The 18,261-nt window shown below is 53.0% G+C and overlaps 1 protein-coding gene and 1 non-coding gene across 2 annotated transcripts in view; one reads left to right on the top strand and one right to left on the bottom strand.

The window, feature by feature from the left end:
* The window catches only part of PHF14 (PHD finger protein 14), a 314,667-nt gene extending 299,154 nt beyond the window's left edge, over positions 1 to 15,513 (bottom strand). Inside the window, exons 1-2 of the mRNA XM_038769100.1 lie at positions 15,402 to 15,513; positions 11,330 to 11,440 (exon numbers count right to left, since the gene is read on the bottom strand). Of these exons, the coding sequence (XP_038625028.1) occupies positions 11,330 to 11,440; position 15,402 (112 nt within the window). The 5' untranslated portion in view covers positions 15,403 to 15,513. The remainder of the gene's footprint in view (positions 1 to 11,329; positions 11,441 to 15,401) is intronic.
* On the top strand, positions 1,326 to 1,397 carry TRNAD-GUC. The gene has a single exon. It is a non-coding gene; the product is annotated as a tRNA-Asp (tRNA).
* Positions 15,514 to 18,261: the final 2,748 nt, after the last annotated feature.

The following is an 18,261-nucleotide window of genomic DNA, read 5'->3' as shown; positions in this document are numbered from 1 at the left end:
GCGGGTGATGGGTTCGAATCCCGACTCCGCCGCCTGACGGCTGTGTGGCCTCTGACAAGCCACTTGGCTTCTCTGGACCTCGGTTCCCTCTTCTGTAAAATGGGGATTAAGACTGTGAGCCCCGCGTGAGTCAGGGACCGCGTCCAACCCCATTTATTCGCCTCCACCCCAGCGCTTAGCAGAGTGCCTGGCACATAATGAACGCCTAAAAAATACCACAATTATTCCTCATTTGCAAGATGGGGATTGAAACGGGGAGCCCTAAGTAGGGCAGCAACTGTGTCCAAACTGATTATCTTGTACAGACCCCAGCGCTTCGTAATAATTCATTCGATCATATTTATTGAGCGCTTACTGTGTGCGGAGCACTGTACTAAGCGCTTGGGAAGTCCAAGTTGGCAACACTTAGAGACGGTCCCTACCCAACAGTGGGCTCACAGTCTAGAAGGGGGAGCCAGAGAACAAAACATATTAACAAAATAAAATAAATGGAATATGTACAAATAAAATGAATAGAGTAATAAATACGTACAAACATATAATATATAATATATATAATAATAATAATGGCATTTATTAAGCGCTTACTATGTGCAAAGCACTGTTCTAAGCGCTGGGGAGGTTACCAGGCGATCGGGTTGTCCCACGGGGGGCTCACAGTCTTCATCCCCATTTTACAGATGAGGGAACTGAGGCCCAGAGAAGTGAAGTGACTTTCCCAAAGTCACCCAGCTGACAACCGGCGGAGCCGGGATTTGAATAATAATAATAATAACGGCATTTGTTAAGCGCTTACTATGTGCAAAGCACTGTTCTAAGCGCTGGGGAGGTTACAAGGTGATCGGGTTGTCCCACGTGGAGCTCACAGTCTTCATCCCCATTTTACAGATGAGGGAAATGAGGCTCAGAGAAGTGAAGCGACTTGCCCAAGGTCACCCAGCAGACTTGTGGTGGAGCCAGGATTCGAACCCATGACCTCTGACTCCAAAGCCCGGGTTTTTTTCCACTGAGCCACACCGCTTCCAGTGTGGCGGCACTTCACAAATACCGCTATTCCTCCAATCTGTAAAATGGGGATGGAGACTGTGAGCCCCACGTGGGACAGGGACCGTGTCCAACCCCACGGGCTTGGATCTACCCCAGTGCTTACTACAGTGCCGGGCGCACGATAAGCGCTCAGCAAACACCACAGTTATCATTATTATTTTTTGCGATAATCCCTGCCCGGCCTCAACGCACAGACGATGGGTCAGAGGAACCGGACGCTAAAAGAAGGTCCAGGGAGGAAAAAGAAATAAAGCAGAAAGCTGGGGCCATCCTGGTTTTCCTTGTTAGTACAGTGGTGAGTAGCCCCGCCTGTCACGCGGGAGACCGGGGTTCGATTCCCCGACGGGGAGACGACGAACATATTAATCAATCAATCAATCGATCGTATTTATTGAGCGCTTACTGTGTGCAGAGCACTGTACTAAGCGCTTGGGAAGTCCAAGTTGGCAACATCTAGAGACAGTCCCTACCCAACAGTGGGCTCACGGTCTAAAAGGGGGAGACGGACGACAAAACCAAACATACTAACAAGATAAAATAAATAGAATAGATACGTACAAGTAAAATAGAGTAATAAATATGTACAAACATATATACAGGGGCTGTAGGGAAGCGTTTAACAGATACCACAATCATTAATACGATTATTAGTACATCCACACAGACCACCACTTCCAAAGCCTTTTTAAAATCACATCTTCAACCAGGAGGTGCTACCCAATTCAGCCTTCATCTTCTCTCCCCCCCATTCTGTGTCACGTACTTTGAACTTTACCCAAATATATTAAGCGCTTAGTACAGTGCTCTGCACACAGTAAGCGCTCAATAAATACGATTGATTGATTGATCCGAGCGAGACAGACTCTGAAATCCCGACTGGGACCGGTTTGGCCTTTCCCCTCCTGGAGCCGTTCAAGTACCACTCCTTCATTCGTTCCAGCGGATTTACTGAGCGCTTACTGGGGAGCCAAGCATTCATTCATTCATTCAATCGTATTTATTGAGCGCTTACTGTGTGCAGAGCACTGTGCTAAGCGCTTGGGAAGTACAAATCGGCAACATATAGGCACGGTCCCTCCCCAACAGTGGGCTCACAGTCTAGAAGAATGTGTCTAAGGAATGTGACAACTGTGTTGCCTTCTCCCAAACACTTAGCACAGTGCTCCACCTACACTGAGCACTCCATTCCTTCATTCATTCATTCAATCGCATTTATTGAGCACTTACCCTGTGCAGAGCACTGTCCTAAGCACTTGGGAAGTACAAATCGGCAACATATAGGGACGGTCCCTCCCCAACAGCGGGCTCACAGTCTAGAAGAACGTGTCTAGGGAATGTGACAACTGTGTTGCCTTCTCTCAAGCGCTTAGCACAGTGCTCTGCGCACAGTGAGCACTCCATTCCTTCATTCATTCATTCGTACTTACTGAGCACTTACTGTGTGCACGGCACTGTGCTAAGCGCTTGGGAAATACAAATCGGCAACATATAGAGACGGTCCCTCCCCAACAGCGGGCTCACAGTCTAGAAGAATGTGTCTAGGGAACGTGACAGCTGTGTTGCCTTCTCTCAAGCACTTAGCACAGTGCTCCGCCCACACTGAGCACTCCATTCCTTCATTCACTCATTCAATCGTATTTATTGAGCACTTACTGTGTGCAGAGCACTGTCCTAAGCGCTTGGGAAGTACAAGTTGGCAACATATAGGGACGGTCCCTCCCCAACAGCAGGCTCACGGGCTAGAAGAATGTGTCTAGGGAATGTGACAACTGTGTTGCCTTCTCCCGAGCGCTTAGCACAGTGCTCTGCCCACAGTGAGCACTCCATTCATTCATTCATTTATATTTATTGAGCGCTTACTGTGTGCAGAGCACTGTGCTAAGCGCTTGGGAAATACAAATCGGTAACATACAGAGACGGTCCCTCCCCAACAGCGGGCTCACAGTCTAGAAGAATGTGTCTAGGGAATGTGACAACTGTGTTGCCTTCTCTCAAGCACTTAGCACAGTGCTCCACCCACATTGAGCACTCCATTCATTCATTCATTCATTCATTCAATCGTATTTATTGAGCGCTTCCTGTGTGCAAAGCACTGTGCTAAGCGCTTGGGAAATACAAATCGGCAACATATAGAGACGGTCCCTCCCCAACAGCGGGCTCACAGTCTAGAAGAGTGTGTCTAGGGAATGTGACAGCTGTGTTGCCTTCTCTCAAGCGCTTAGCACAGTGCTCCGCCCACACTGAGCACTCCATTCCTTCATTCACTCATTCAATCGTATTTACTGAGCACTTACTGTGTGCAGAGCACTGTCCTAAGCGCTTGGGAAGTACAAGTTGGAAACACATAGAGACGGTCCCTCCCCAACAGCGGGCTCACGGGCTAGAAGAATGTGTCTAGGGAATGTGACAACTGTGTTGCCTTCTCCCGAGCGCTTAGCACAGTGCTCTGCCCACAGTGAGCACTCCATTCATTCATTCATTTATATTTATTGAGCGCTTCCTGTGTGCAGAGCACTGTGCTAAGCGCTTGGGAAGTACAAATCGGCAACATACAGAGACGGTCCCTCCCCGACAGTGGGCTCACAGTCTAGAAGAATGTGCCCAGGGAATGTGACAACTGTGTTGCCTTCTCAATCAATCAATCAATCTATTTATTGAGTGCTTACTGTGTGCAGAGCACTGTACCAAGCGCTTGGGAAGTCCAAGTTGGCAACATAGAGAGACGGTCCCTATCCAACAGCGGGCTCACAGTCTAGAAGGGCCTAGCGCTCTACTGAGCGCTTCGCGGAGAACAAGAGAAGCAGCGTGGCTCAGGGGAAAGAGCCCGGGCTTTGGAGTCAGAGGTCATGGGTTCAAATCCCGGCTCCGCCACTTGTCAGCTGTGTGACTGTGGGCAAGTCACTTCACTTCTCTGGGCCTCTGTTCCCTCATCTGTAAAATGGGGATTAAGCCTGTGAGCCCCACCCGTGGGACAAGCCGATCACCTTGTAATCTCCCCAGCGCTTAGAACAGTGCTTTGCACATAGTAAGCACTTAATAAATGCCATCATTATTATGATTATTATTATTATTAACAATGGAACAAGCAACAGACCCAATCCTGCCCACAACAACCTCACAGTCTAGAGTCTAGTACAAGTTGTTACCGGCTTGTACTTCCCAAGCGCTTAGTACAGTGCTCTGCACACAGTAAGCGCTCAATAAGTACGACTGAATGAATGAATGAACAGAGGGGAAGACAGACAATGTACATAAATAAATATCAGTGGGATTTATTGAGTTTGGCTTTAAAGCCGTCCATCCCCTCGCCCCCGCGTTGCGGGCAGGGATTGTCACTCTTTATTGCTGTGTTGTCCTTTCCCAAGCACTTAGTACAGTATTCTTCACACAGTGAGCACTTAAAAAATACAACGGACTGAACGGAGCGCTTAATTCATTCATTCATTCATTCATTCAATCGTATTTATTGTGCCAGTAGCCGGAACGGTTATAAGCACCCGTTTCTCCTGCTAGATTGCCGGCTCACCGAGGCCACGGATCGTGCCATTCAGTCGTATTTATTGAGCGCTCACTGTGCGCACGGCTCTGTATTAAGAGCTCGGGAGACTACAATAGGGACGTTAAACACACACATTTCCACCCCGCGAGGAGCTTACGGTCTAGACGGGGAGACGGACCTGAACAGAAATCAATAAATGACCGACGTGGACATGAGCGGCGTGGGGCTGGAAGGGGGGGGGGAAGAAGAAAGGGAGAGAGTCAGGGTGTCTCAGAAGGGAGTGGGAAAAGAGGGAATCAATCAATCAATCGTATTTATTGAGCGCTCACTGTGTGCAGAGCACTGTACTAAGCGCTTGGGAAGTACAAGTTGGCAGCATATAGAGACGGTCCCTACCCAGCAGTGGGCTCACAAAGGAGAGCTTACTATCCCAGATGTGTCCCCACCAAACGCAGGACTCACCCCACAGCACTTATTTACTACTCTCTATTTATTTATTTTATTTGTACATATTTATTCTATTTATTTTATTTTAATATGTTTTGTTGTCTGTCTCCCCCTTCTAGACTGTGAGCCCGCTGTTGGGTAGGGAGCCCCACATGGGATGACCTGATCACCTGTGTCCTCCCCAGTGCTTAGAACGGTGCTTTGCACATAGTAAGCACTTAACAAATGCCATTATTATTATTATTATTATTATTATTATTATCTCTTCCTCCCTTCAAAGCCCTACTGAGAGCTCACCTCCCCCAGGAGGCCTTCCCACACTCAGCCCCCTCCTGCCTCTCCCCTTTCTTCCCCTCGCCATCCCCCTACCTTACCTCCTTCTCCTCCCCACAGCACCTGTATATATGTATATATGTTTGTACGTATTTATTACTCTATTTATTTTATTTGTACATATTTATTCTATTTATTTTATTTTGTTAACATGTTTTGTTGTCTCTCTCCCCCTTCTAGACTGTGAGCCCGCTGTTGGGTAGGGACCGTCTCTAGATGTTGCCAACTTGTACTTCCCAAGTGCTTAGTACAGTGCTCTGCAGACAGTAAGCGCTCAATAAATACGACTGAGTGAATGAATGAATGAATAGGGACCATCTCTAGATGGTGCCGACTTGGACTTCCCAAGCGCTTAGTACAGTGCTCTGCACGCCGTAAGCGCTCAATAAATATGATTGAATGAATGAATCTCCAATTCAATCGTATTTATTGAGCGCTTACTGTGTGCAGAGCACTGTAATAGGTGCTTAATACGCCCACCCTCGTTTCTAGACAGTAAGCCCCATTTGGTGTGGCAACTGAACTTTCCCAAACACCAGGTACGGCGCTCTGAGCGCGGTAAGCGCTCCAAACACACTCCCGATTGATGGGGTGAGCGCTCAGTACAGCGTCCTGCACACACAGAAGGGGGGGGGAGGGGGAATGGTATTTGTTAAGCGCTTACTATGTGCAAAGCGCTGTTCTAAGCGCTGGGGGGAATACAAGGTAATCAGGTTGTCCCACGGGGGGCTCACGGTCTTCATCCCCGTTTTACAGACAAGGTCACCGAGGCACAGAGAAGTTAAGTGACTTGCCCATGGTCACACGGCAGACATGTGGTGGAGCCAGGATTCGAACCCAAGACCTCTGACTCCAAAGCCCATGCTCTTCCCACTGAGCCATGCTGCTTCTCAAGAAGGGACTCGATAAATAGAAATCCACGGCCCAGTTAATCCGTAAACGGGCTTCGTCCCTGTAGGAATTTCTGGGGGTCGGAAGAGGGGAGGGAGACTGCCCCGCCCTGCAGAACTCCACTCAGTCCGGTGCTCTGCACACAGTTAAGCGCTCAATAAATACGACTGAATGAGCGCCAACCTCCGAGAGGAAACACGCCCCAAAACGCTCAGGTTGGCCCAAGTTATCCGGGAGTGGAGCGCGTCCCTGGGGTCCCGGGGGGGTGGGCGGGAGCCGGAGAGGGGCCCGACATCACCCTGCACGTTGCGTTTCCCTGCCAGGTTCCGGTAAGCCCCGGGCTCCGCTTCCACGTTAAGGAACTTGGCATGCCGGGGCCGGGAGGGAGAGGCGGGAAGCAGGGAGGAAAGCAGGGAGGGAGAAAAGGGAGGGAAAGGGAGGGAAAGGGAGGGAGGGAGGGGAAGAGGAAGGGGAAGGAAGAGGAAGGGGAAGGGGAAGGAAGGGGAAGGAAGGGGAAGGAAGGGGAAGGAAGGGGAAGGAAGGAAGGAAGGAAGGAAGGAAGGAAGGAAGGAAGGAAGGAAGGAAGGAAGGAAGGGAGAGAAAGGAAGGAAGAGAAAGGAAGGAAGAGAGAGAAAGAGAGAAAGGGAGGGAGGAACAGAGGAAGGAAGACAGGGAGGGAGGAAAGGAGGAAGGAAGGAAGGAAGGAAGGAAGGAAGGAAGGAAGGGAGGGAGGGAGGGAGGGAGGGAGGGAGGGAGGGAAGGGAAAGGAAAGGAAAGGAAAGGAAAGGAAAGGAAAGGAAAGGAAAGGAAAGGAAAGGAAAGGAAGGGAAGGGAAGGGAAGGGAAGGAAGGGAAGGAAGGAAGGGAAGGAAGGAAGGAAGGAAGGAAGGAAGGGAAGGAAGGAAGGAAAGGAAAGGAAAGGAAAGGAAAGGAAAGGAAAGGAGTAAGGAAAGGAAGGAAGGAAAGGAAGAAAGGAAGGAAAGGAAGGTCCTGAAAAAAAGAGGTTCCACACTTCACCATTCCCTCTACATGGAACCTCCTCCTTCAACAACATCACCACCACCACCATCACCGTCATCAGCCCAAGAAATATGATTGAATGAATGAGTGTATATCTGTTTGTACATATTTATTATTCATTCATTCAATCGTATTTATTGAGCGCTTGCTGTGTGCAGAGCACTGGATTAAAGCTACATTCATTCATTCAATCGTGTTTATTGTGCACTTGCTGTGTGCAGAGCACCAGACTAGGCGCTTGGGAAGTACAAGTTGGCAACATATTTATTACTCTATTTTACTTGTACATATTTATTTTATTTTGTTAATTTGTTTTGTTTTGCTGTCTGTCTCCCCCTTGTAGACTGTGAGCCCACTGTTAGGTAGGGACCATCTCTATATGATGCCAACTTGGACTTCCCAAGCACTTGGTACAGTGCTCTGCACACAATAAGCGCTCAATAAATAAGACTGAATGGATGAATGTATATATGTTTGTACATGTTTATTACTCCATTTTACTTTTACATATTTATTCTATTTATTTTATTTTGTTAATACGTCTTGTTTTGTTGTCTGTCTCCCCCTTCTAGACGGTGAGCCCGCTGTTGGGTAGGGACTGTCTCTAGATGTTGCCAACTTGGGCTTCCCAAGCGCTTAGTACAGTGCTCTGCACACAGTAAGCACTCAATAAATGCGATTGAATGAATGAATGTATATATGTTTGTACATATTTATTACTCTATCTATTTTACTTGTACATATTTATTCTATTTATTTTATTTTGTTAATATGTCTTCTTTTGTTGTCTGTCTCCCCCTTCTAGACTCTGAGCCCACCGTTGGGTAGGGACCGTCTCTAGATATTGCCAACCTGTACTTCCCAAGCGCTTAGTCCAGTGCTCTGCACACAGTAAGCGCTCAATAAGTACGACTGAATGAATGAATGTATGTTTGTACATATTTATCACTCTATTTTGCTTGTACATATTTATTCTATTTATTTTATTTTGTTAATATGTCTTGTTATGTTGTCTGTCTCCCCCTTCTAGACTGTGAGCCCGCCGCTGGGTAGGGACCGTCACTAGATGTTGCCGACTTGTACTTCCCAAGCGCTTAGCCCAGTGCTCTGCACACCGTAAGCGCTCAATAAATACGATCGAATGAATGAATCCCCATCAGTGGTGCCGCTGGAAACAGAGAGGGCAGACTTAACTGTTCCCTGTACACTGGAACCTCCTTCTCCATCATTATCATCATCATCCCTCGCCAACCTCAGCGGTGCTGCTGAAAGGGGAGAGAGCAGACTTAGCCATTTTCCCTCTAGCGGGAAGCTCCTCCTTCATCTTCGCCATCACCATCGTCGCCACTACCGCCACGGGGGCCCTTCCTGGGGGCTCGCCGCGGGCAGGGTCCGATCCAACCCCGCGTCCCCTGCCCGCAGCGAGATTCCGGTCCCCGGGGGGGAGGCAGGCATCGACCAAGGTAACTCGGAAGGGACATCACTTGGAGAGAATAAGAGCCGTGGGGCGGAGGGTGGGGTGAAGAGCGGATGGCTTGGGGCCCGGAGTCCCCCCAAATCCAAATACGCTGGATCGGACTCTCCCAAGCGCTCGGTCCGGCGTTCGGACACCCAGGAAGAGCTCCCTGGTAGGGAGCGGCCCGGGGAAAACGGGACTCTGGACGGGAACCAGACCCGAGCCGTCGACCGAGAACCTCCTCGGGCCCGTCCGCCGCGCCCGGCCCTGGGGGAGAGACAAGGCGGCGGGATGGGAGGCGGCTGGCGGTCAAAGCGGGAGGAGGAGCCGACATTTCACCCCCACTCGACGGACGAGGGAGCCGGGGCTCGGAGGAGTCAAGCCACCCGTCCCCGTGGTCTCGCGTCGGAGCGGGGGGATCGCAACCCGGGTCTCCCGCCTCCCGGCCCGGGCTCTCCGGGGCGGGGTTTCAGGGCAGACCCACCGTCCGTCCGACCGCCTTCCCGATGGTATTCGTTAAGCAGACGCCGTCCTAAGCGCTGGGGTAGAAACCGGCGAATCGGGTTAGATACGGTCCCCGTCTCCCACGGGGCTCACGGTCTAATTAGGAGGGAGGACAGGAGAGGCGAGGCAGGGCAGGGAGAAGTGAAGTGGCTTGTCCAAGGCCCCCCGGCAGACAGGAGGCAGAGTCAGCGTGAGAAGCCGGGTCCTCTGACCTCCCCTCCACCCCCCGGGGCCACGTTCTTTCCACCGGGCTGCTCGTCCCTCGAACTCGAGTCCTCCGGGCCTGAGGAGTCCCGGCGCTTCTGTGGCAGGGCGGGCGGGCGGGCGGGCGGCCGGGCAGACGGTGCCCGCTCCGTGTCGCCTCCACGGCGGCTGGCCCCCTCAGAAGAAGCTGCACCGGAATTCATTCATTCAATCGTATTTATTGAGCGCTTACTGTGTGCAGAGCAATGTACTAAGCACTCGGCGCTGTACTAAATCCCCGGTCCCCGCAGAGAGCACTGCACGGGAAGTCCCGGCCCCCTCAGAGAGCGCTGCACTGGGAAGGCCCGGCCCCCTCGGCATCTGACCCCCTCAGACGGCACTGCACGGGAAGCCCCGGCCCCCCCAGGCGGCACTGCATGGGAAGCCCCGGCCCCCCCAGACGGCACTGCATGGGAAGCCCCGGCCCCCCCAGAGAGCACTGCATGGGAAGCCCCGGCCCCCTCAGACGACACTGCACGGGAAGCCCCGGCCCCCCCAGACGACACTGCACGGGAAGCCCCGGCCCCCCCAGACAGCACTGCACGGGAAGCCCCGGCCCCCCCAGACGACACTGCACGGGAAGCCCCGGCCCCCCCAGACGACACTGCACGGGAAGCCCCGGCCCCCCCAGACAGCACTGCACGGGAAGCTCCGGCCCCCCTCAGACGGCACTGCACGGGGAGCCCCAGCCCTCTCAGCGTCCGACCCCCTCAAAGGCACTGCACTGGAATCCCCGGCCCCCTCAGACGGCACTGCAGAGGAAGCCCCGGCCCCTTGGGCATCTGACCCCCACCCCCTCCCCCGCAGACGGCACTGCACCGGAAGCCCCGGCCCCCTCAGACGGCACTGCAGAGGAAGCCCCGGCCCCCCTGAGAGAGCGCTGCACCGGAAGGCCGGACCCCCTCGGCATCTGACCCCCTCGGACAGCACTGCACCAGAAGCCTCAGACCCCTCAGACGGCACTGCAGAGGAAGCCCCGGCCCCCTGAGAGAGCGCTGCACTGGAAGGCCCGGCCCCCTCAGCATCCGACCCCCTCAGACGGCAGGGCAGGGCACGGCACGGGAAGAGCCGGCCCGCCGGGCATTGGGGCAGACTGACTTGGGCCGCTCGAGGCCCGTGCGGCCTCAGGGTCCCCCCCCCAACCCCGCGCCCCCCTCTACCCCAAAACTAAGCCTCCGAAACGCCCCTCTCTACCGCTGGGTTCTCGCCTCTCACTCCCGCCTTTCCCCATCTCCTGAGCCCTTCTGAGATCCCGCCTCCTCCCGGAGGCCTTCCGTGATTTAATCGCTCATCTTCCTGCCATCCCTCCATCCTCCCCCCGGCCACCAAAACTCGCCAAACGTACCTCATGAGCCCTAACCCTCCCTCCTAGCCGTAACAGACTTCGCCGTCGGCCTTCCCCGCTAGACCGGGAGCCGGGATCGGATCTCCCCACCCCGTCGGACTCTCCCGGGCGCTCGGCAGGCTCCCTGAGGGCGGGGACCCCGTTTAGTGAATATCGCACCTCCCAGGCTCCTGGTACAGTGCTCTGCACATGGCGGGTACTTAATAAATACTTCGGGTGAACCACCAGGCACGAAGAAAACGCCTGCCAGGAGAAAGGTCCAAAAAGCCCACTAGCAGAGACCCCCCCCCCCCACCAAGCGGATCCTAACCCTAGGCCCTCCAGGGTCAGCCGAGGCCGGGCAACTCGTCTCTGGGATCGGGAGACGTGGGAACCGGGGTAAGAGGGAGGAAAACCCAGGTGTGGGCGAAACCGCCGCCGGGGGTTCGGCTTTTCGTTCCCCGCCGATCGTTCCTTCGGAGGGGAGCCCGGGATCCCCGCGCCCTGTCGAGGGGGAGCGAGGGAGAAGAGGAGGAAAGAGGGGAGGGAGGAGGGCGTCAATTTACCTGAAGCATCTCCAACTTTAAAATCACTGTCATCGGAACTATCATAATCTAGAGCTTCTAGCAGGGAGGCTGCCAGGGTCTTCACTTGCCTCCGCTTCGAGCTGCGATCCACTGTGGAGGAGAAACACAACACCCGGTCGGTCGGTCGGGATGAAACCCGCACCCGGCCGTGACGGAAGGGTAGGGGAAGCAATTCTGCGGTAGGGTCCTCTCCCGGGCACTCAGTACAGAGCTCCGCACCGAGGAAGCGCTCGGTAAGTACCGTCGATCGGGTGACTGGGTGGGGCGCTTTGGTCTGCAAAATTCCCTGGGAAGTGGGAAGATGCACCCGGAGAAGGCCAGCTCATGCACCAAGCGGCATGTAAAGGGAACGTGAGGACCAACCCTAATGTACCGGACTCTCCCAAGTGCTCGGCACAGTGTTCGGCTCCCATGATTGTCAGGCTGCAGGTCGGGGTGCGCTTTTCCCAGGTTTTCCTCTCCCCAGCCCACCCAAGGCACGGCCCTCCACTGTCAACCAGTAGTATTTATTGAGAGCTTGCTGCGCGCAGAGCACTGTGCTGAGCGTTTGAGAGAGTCTGACTGAACCGAGTGGGCCCCAAGCCATCGCCTCAGCCGGCCCTCGAGGATGCGGAACCAAGAGCGCCAACGAGGGCATCGACTGGACTCTCCCAATCGCCCTGTCCAGTGCTCTGCACGCAGTAAGCGCTCAATGAATACGGCTCGAGGAATGACCGGATGGACGAAAGTCACGTGCTGCAGAGGGGAGGAGGAGGAGGAGAAGCAGGAGAAGGAGGAGAAGCAGCAAGAGAGGGAGGAGGAGGAGGAGGGAAGGAGGAAAGAAGGTGGAGGAGAAGAAGGAGGAGAAGAGGAAGAAGGAGGAGGAGAAGTAAAAGAAGGAGGAGAAGGGGGAGCAGGAGGAGGAGGAGAAGCAAGAGAAGGAGGAGGAGAGAAGGAGGAGGAGGAGAAGCAGAAGAAGGATGATGAGGAGAGGACAAGGAGGAGAAGCAGAATAAGGAGGAGCAGGAGAAGTGAAGGAGGAGGAGATGGAAAAGCAGAGGGAAGAGGAGGAGAAAAGGCGGAGAAGGAGAAGCAGAAGGAGAACAATAATAATAATGATAATGGCATCTGTTAAGCGCTTACTATGTTCTAAGAGCTGGAAGGAGGAAGAGAGAAGAAGGAAGAAGGAGGAGGAGAAGGAGGAGGAGAAAAGGAGAATTAGCAGAAGCAGGAGAAGGAGGACAGAAAAAGGAAGAGAAGAAGGAGGGGAGAAGTGGCAGAAGGAGGAGAAGCAGGAGGAGGAGGAGAAGCAAGAGGAGGAGAAGGAGGAGAAGGCGGAAAAGGAGAAGAAGCAGGAGGAGGAGAAGAAGCAGAAGGAGGAAAAGGAGAAGCAGGAGGAGGGGAAGCAAAAGAAGGAGGAGGAGGAGGAGGAGAGAGGTGGAAAAGGAGGAGAAGAAGGAGGAGGAGGAGGAGGAGGAGAGAGGCGGAAAAGGAGAAGAAGGAGGAGAAGGAGAGAGGCGGAAAAGGAGAAGAAGGAGGAGAAGGAGGCAGAGAAGAGGAAGGAGGAGATGCAAAAGAGGAAGGAGAAGGAGGAGAGAAGAAGCACGAGGAGGAAGAGAAGGAGGAGAAGCAGAATAAGGAGCAGAAGAAGCAAAACAAGAAGAAGAAGCAAAAGGAGGAGCAGGAGGAGAAGCGAAGAAGGAAGATGAGGAGGAAGAGAAACAGAATAAGGAGGAACAGGAGAGAAAAAGAAGAAGCAAAAGGAAGACGAGGAGGCAAGGCGGAGAAGAAGAGAAGAAGGAGGAGAGGAAGGAGGAGGAGAAGCAGAAGGAAGAGCAGGAGAGAAGGAGGAGGAGGGGAAGCAAAAGAAGGAGGAGGAGGAGGAGGAGGAGAGGGGTGGAAAAGGAGAAGAAGAAAGAGGAGAAGGAGGTGAGGCAAAAGGAGGAGGAGGAGAAGCAAAATAAGGAGGAGCAGGAGAAGAGAAGAAGGAGGAGGAGACGGAGAAGCAGGAGGAGGAGGAAGAGAAGGCAGAGAAAGAGGAAGAGGAGAAGTGGAAGGAGGAGGAAGAGAAGCAAAAGAAGGAGGGGGAGTGGAGGAGAAGCAGGAGGAGGAGAAGCAGAATAAGAAGCAGAAGAAGCAAAACAAGGAGAAGAAGCAAAAAGAGGAGCAGGAGGAGAAGCGAAGAAGGAGGAGGAGGAGGAGGAGAAGCAGAACAAGGAGGAACAGGAGAGAAGGAGAAGCAGAAGGAAGAGGAGGAGAGAAGGAGGAGAAGAGAAGGAGGAGGAGGAGAGGAAGAGGAAGAAGCAGCAAAAGAAGAAGGAAAAGAAGAGGGAGGAGAGAAGCGGAATGAGGAGGAAGAGAAGGAAGAGAAGCAGAATAAGGAGGCGGAGAAGAAACCAAAGGCAGAGCAAAAGGAGGAGAAGCAGAAGACGGAGGAGGAGAACAGGAGAAGTAAAAAGAGGAGAGAGAGGAACAGAAGACTTTCTAAGAGCTAAGTACAGGCGCTCAATAAATACAACTGAATGAAGATGGAGGAGGGGAACAGAAGGAGAAGAAGAAGATGAGGAAGGAGGAGGGGGAACAGAAGCGGGAGGAGAAGAGGGGAGTGAGAAGCTAAAGGAGGAGGAGAAGCAAAAGGAGTAGCAGGAGGAGACGGAGGAGGAGAGGAGAAGCAGGGGGAGAAGAAAAGGAGTAGCAGGAAGAGACGGAGGAGGAGAGAGAAGAAGCAGGAGGAGAAGAGGAGAAGGAGAAGGAAAAGGAGCAGCAGAAGGAGATGGAGGAAGAGAAAAGAATCAGAAGGAGGAGGAGAGGAGAAGCAGGGGGAGGAGAGAAGAAGGAAAAGGAGTAGCAGAAGCAGGGGGAGAGGAGAGGCAGAAGCAGCGTGGCTCAGTGGAAAGAGCCCGGGCTTGGGAGTCAGAGGTCACGGGTTCAAATCCCGGCTCCGCCAATTGTCAGTTGCGTGACTTTGGGCAAGTCACTTCACTTCTCTGTGCCTCAGTTCCCTCATCCGTAAAATGGGGGTGAAGACTGTGAGGCCCCCGTGGGACAACCCGATCACCTCGTAACCTCCCCAGTGCTTCGAATGGTGCTTTGCACATGGTAAGCACTTAATAAACGCCATCGTTATTATTAAGTAGGAGAGAAGAAGCAGAAGGAGGAGGGGAGAAACAAAAGGAGGGGGGAAAAGGGAGGAGAGGAGAAGAGAGAGGGAGAAGCAGGAGGAGGAGAAGCAAAAGGAAGAGGAGGAGGAGGAAAAGGAGAGCAGCAGGAGAAGACCAGGAGGAGGAGCAGCAGGAGGAGAAGACCAGGAGGAGGAGGAGGAAAAGGAGAGGAAGAGGAGCAAGAAAAGGAGAGCAGCAGGAGGAGAAGACCAGGAGGAGGAGGAGGAAAAGGAGAGACGCAGGAGGAGGAAGAAACGGAGAGCCGCAGGAGAAGACGACCAGGAGGAGAAGGAGGAAAAGGAGAGCAGCAGGAGGAGAAGATCAGGAGGAGGAGGAGGAGGAAAAGGAGAGAAGCAGGAGGAGCAAGAAAAGGAGAGCAGCAGGAGGAGAAGACCAGGAGGAGGAGGAGGAAGAGGAGAGAAGCAGGAGGAGAAGACCAGGAGGAGGAAAAGGAGAGAAGCAGGAGGAGCAAGAAAAGGAGAGCAGCAGGAGGAGAAGACCAGGAGGAGGAGGAAGAAAAGGAGAGCAGCAGGAGGAGGGGGAGAAAAAGGAGAGCAGGAGGAGGAGAAGACCAGGAGGGGGAAAAGGAGAGAAGCAGGAGGAGGAGGAGAAGGAGAGCGGCAGGGGAAGGAGACCAGGAGGAGGAAAAGGAGAGCAGCAGGAGGAGGAGGAGAAAAAGGAGAGAAGCAGGAGGAGGACGAAAAGGAGAGCAGTAGGAGGAGAGGACCAGGAGGAGGAGGAGGAAAAGGAGGGAAGCAGGAGGAGAAGACAAGGAGGAGGAGGGGGAAAGGAGGGAAGCAGGAGGAGGAGGAAAAGGAGGGAAGCAGGAGGAGGAGGAAAAGGAGGGAAGGAGGAGGAAAAGGGGAGGAGGAGGAGGAGGCGGGCGAGGTGCACGTGTGCGGGTCACTTACTAAATTCTCCGGGTGGTCGGCGGGCGGGCGGGGGGACGGACGGGCGGACCCACGGAGGGACGGACGGAGGGAAAGGAGTCCGGAGACCTCCCCACCCGGGAAAACAACCGTCGTGTGGGGCCCGCCCGGCGGGGAGGGCCCGGGCCCGGGGACAATGGGGAGGCGACGGGCGGCCACGGGACCCGGAAGCGCTGACACGGAAACCGGAAGCGCGGGACGGGCCGGGGCGGGGCGGGGCGGGGCGGGGCGGGGCGCTGCGGCGGTGCGGGACGGGGACGGGCAGTGCGGGGCCGGGCGGTGCGGGCCTGGGCTGGGCAGTGCGCGGCGACGGGCCGCCGACAGCCCGGGGCCCGAGGGCGCGCATGCGCCACAGCGCGGCGGGGGGGGAGGGGGCAGCCGGCCCAGCGCCAGGGGCCCCGCCCACCGCTCTCCGCCAATCCCGGACCACCGCCCCCCTCCTAAGCCCCGCCCACCGCTCTCCGCCTAATGCCGGCTCACCGCCCCCTAAGCCCCGCCCACCGCTCTCCGCCAATCCCCGCCCACCGCCCCATAAAAGCCCCGCCCACCTCTATCCGCCAATCCCCGCCCACCGCCCCATAAAAGCCCCGCCCACCGCTCTCCGCCAATCCCCGCTCACCGCTCCCTCCTAAGCTCCGCCCACCGCTCCCTCCTAAGCCCCGCCCACCACAGTGTTCGTAATGATAATAATAGTAATAATAATAATAACAATAATGGCATTTATTAAGCGCCTACTATGTGCAAAGCGCTGTTCTAAGCGCTGGAGGGGGGGGGATACAAGGTGACCAGGCTGTCCCACGAGGGGCTCCCAGTCTTCATCCCCATTTTACAGATGAGGTCACTGAGGCCCAGAGAATAATAATAATCATGACGGCACTTATTAAGCGCTTATTATGTGCAAAGCACTGTTCTAAGCGCTGAGGAGGTTGTACTCTCCAAGCGCTCAGTCCAGTGCTCTGCACACAGCAAGCGCTCAATAAATACAATTGAATGATTGATTGACTGATTGACTGAATGAAATGAATGAGTGAATAACAGGCGCAGTGTCCAATCTGACCGGCTTGTATCTCCTCCGGCGCTTAGTACAGGGCCTTAAGCGCTTAGTCCAGTGCTCTGCACACAGTAAGCGCTCAATAAATACGATTGAATGAATGAATGAATGGTGCATAGCAAGCGCTGAACAAGTACCAAAAGTCAGACAGTCACGCACTCACTCATTCACTCACTCATTCATTCACTCTCTCACTCATTCATTCACTCACTCATTCATTCATTCATTCACGCACTCACTCATTCACGCACTCATTCATTCATTCACTCACTCATTCATTCACTCACTCATTCACTCACTCACTCCCTCACTCATTCATTCACTCACTCATTCATTTACTCACTCATTCACTCACTCACTCATTCATTCACTCATTCATTCATTCACTCACTCACTCATTCATTCATTCATTCCCCCTCGTCCCCCTCTCCATCCCCCCCATCTTACCTCCTTCCCTTCCCCACAACACCTGTATATATGTATATATGTTTGTACAGATTTATTACTCTATTTATTTATTTATTTTACTTGTACATATCAGGTCTATTTATTTTATTTTGTTAGTATGTTTGGTTTTGTTCTGTGAGCCCACTGTTGGGTAGGGACTGTCTCTATATGTTGCCAATTTGTACTTCCCAAGCGCTTAGTACAGTGCTCTGCACATAGTGAGCGCTCAATAAATACGACTGATGATGATAATTATTCTGTGCTTCTGTTTCTGAAGTTCACAGCCATTTATAGAGAGAAACAGCATGGCTCAAGGGAAAGAGCCCGGGCTTTGGAGTCAGGGGTCATGGGTTCAAATCCCGCTCTGCCAATTGTCAGCTGTGTGACTTTGGGCAAGTCATTTAACTTCTCCAGGCCTCAGTTCCCTCATCTGTAAAATGGGGATGAAGACTGTGAGCCCCACGTGGGACAGTCTGATCACCTTGCAAACTCCCCAGCGCTTAGAACAGTGCTTTGCACATAATAATAACAATAATAATAATAATAATAATAATAATGACGGCATTTGTTAAGCGCTTACTATGTGCAAAGCACTGTTCTAAGCGTAAGCGCTTAATAAATGCCATCATTATTACTATTATTATTAGAACAGTGCTTTGCACATAGTAAGGGCTTAATAAATGCCATTATTATTATTATTATTATTATTATTATTATCATTATTATTTATTCACGCTCTTTTGGATTTCCACACTGTGGATTTCCACAAGTCCTTTTGGATTTCCACATTGTGAGCGTTCAGGCTCTCCTCTCTCCTCTTCATCACAATTCCTTTCTGCCTCACATCCCAAATGAAAAGTCAGGAACCCCGAAAAGCGGGAGTGGCGACGTCAGGAAGGGGTGAAGTTTCGGGGAGGACGACGAAGAGTTCAAGATTTTTATGTTCAGCATCATAGGCTTCAATCCAATTAATCAGTGGTAATGACTGAGTGCTGACTATGTGCAGAGCACTGTACTAAGCGCTTGGGAGAGTAAAATAAAACAGAATTAGCGGACACGTTCCCTTGTCCCTAACAAGCTGACAGTCTAGAGGGAGAGACGGACATAACTATGAATATTGGAAGAGAATTAATAATAATAATAATAATAATAATAATAATAATAAAGAAGCAGCGGGGCTCAGGGGAAAGAGCCCGGGCTTGGGCGTCAGAAGACGTGGGTTCTAATCCCAGCTCCGCCACTTGTCTGCTGTGTGACCTTGGGCAAGCCACTTCACTCCCCAGCGCTTACAACAGTGCTTGGCACATAGTAAGCGCTTAACAAATACCATCATTATCATTACCG

The sequence above is a fragment of the Tachyglossus aculeatus genome, chromosome 2 (genome assembly GCF_015852505.1).
Source record: "Tachyglossus aculeatus isolate mTacAcu1 chromosome 2, mTacAcu1.pri, whole genome shotgun sequence".
NCBI classification, from domain to species: domain Eukaryota; kingdom Metazoa; phylum Chordata; class Mammalia; order Monotremata; family Tachyglossidae; genus Tachyglossus; species Tachyglossus aculeatus.
Note: the sequence above shows the minus strand (reverse complement) of the source record. Positions and strands in the feature narration are given on the sequence as shown.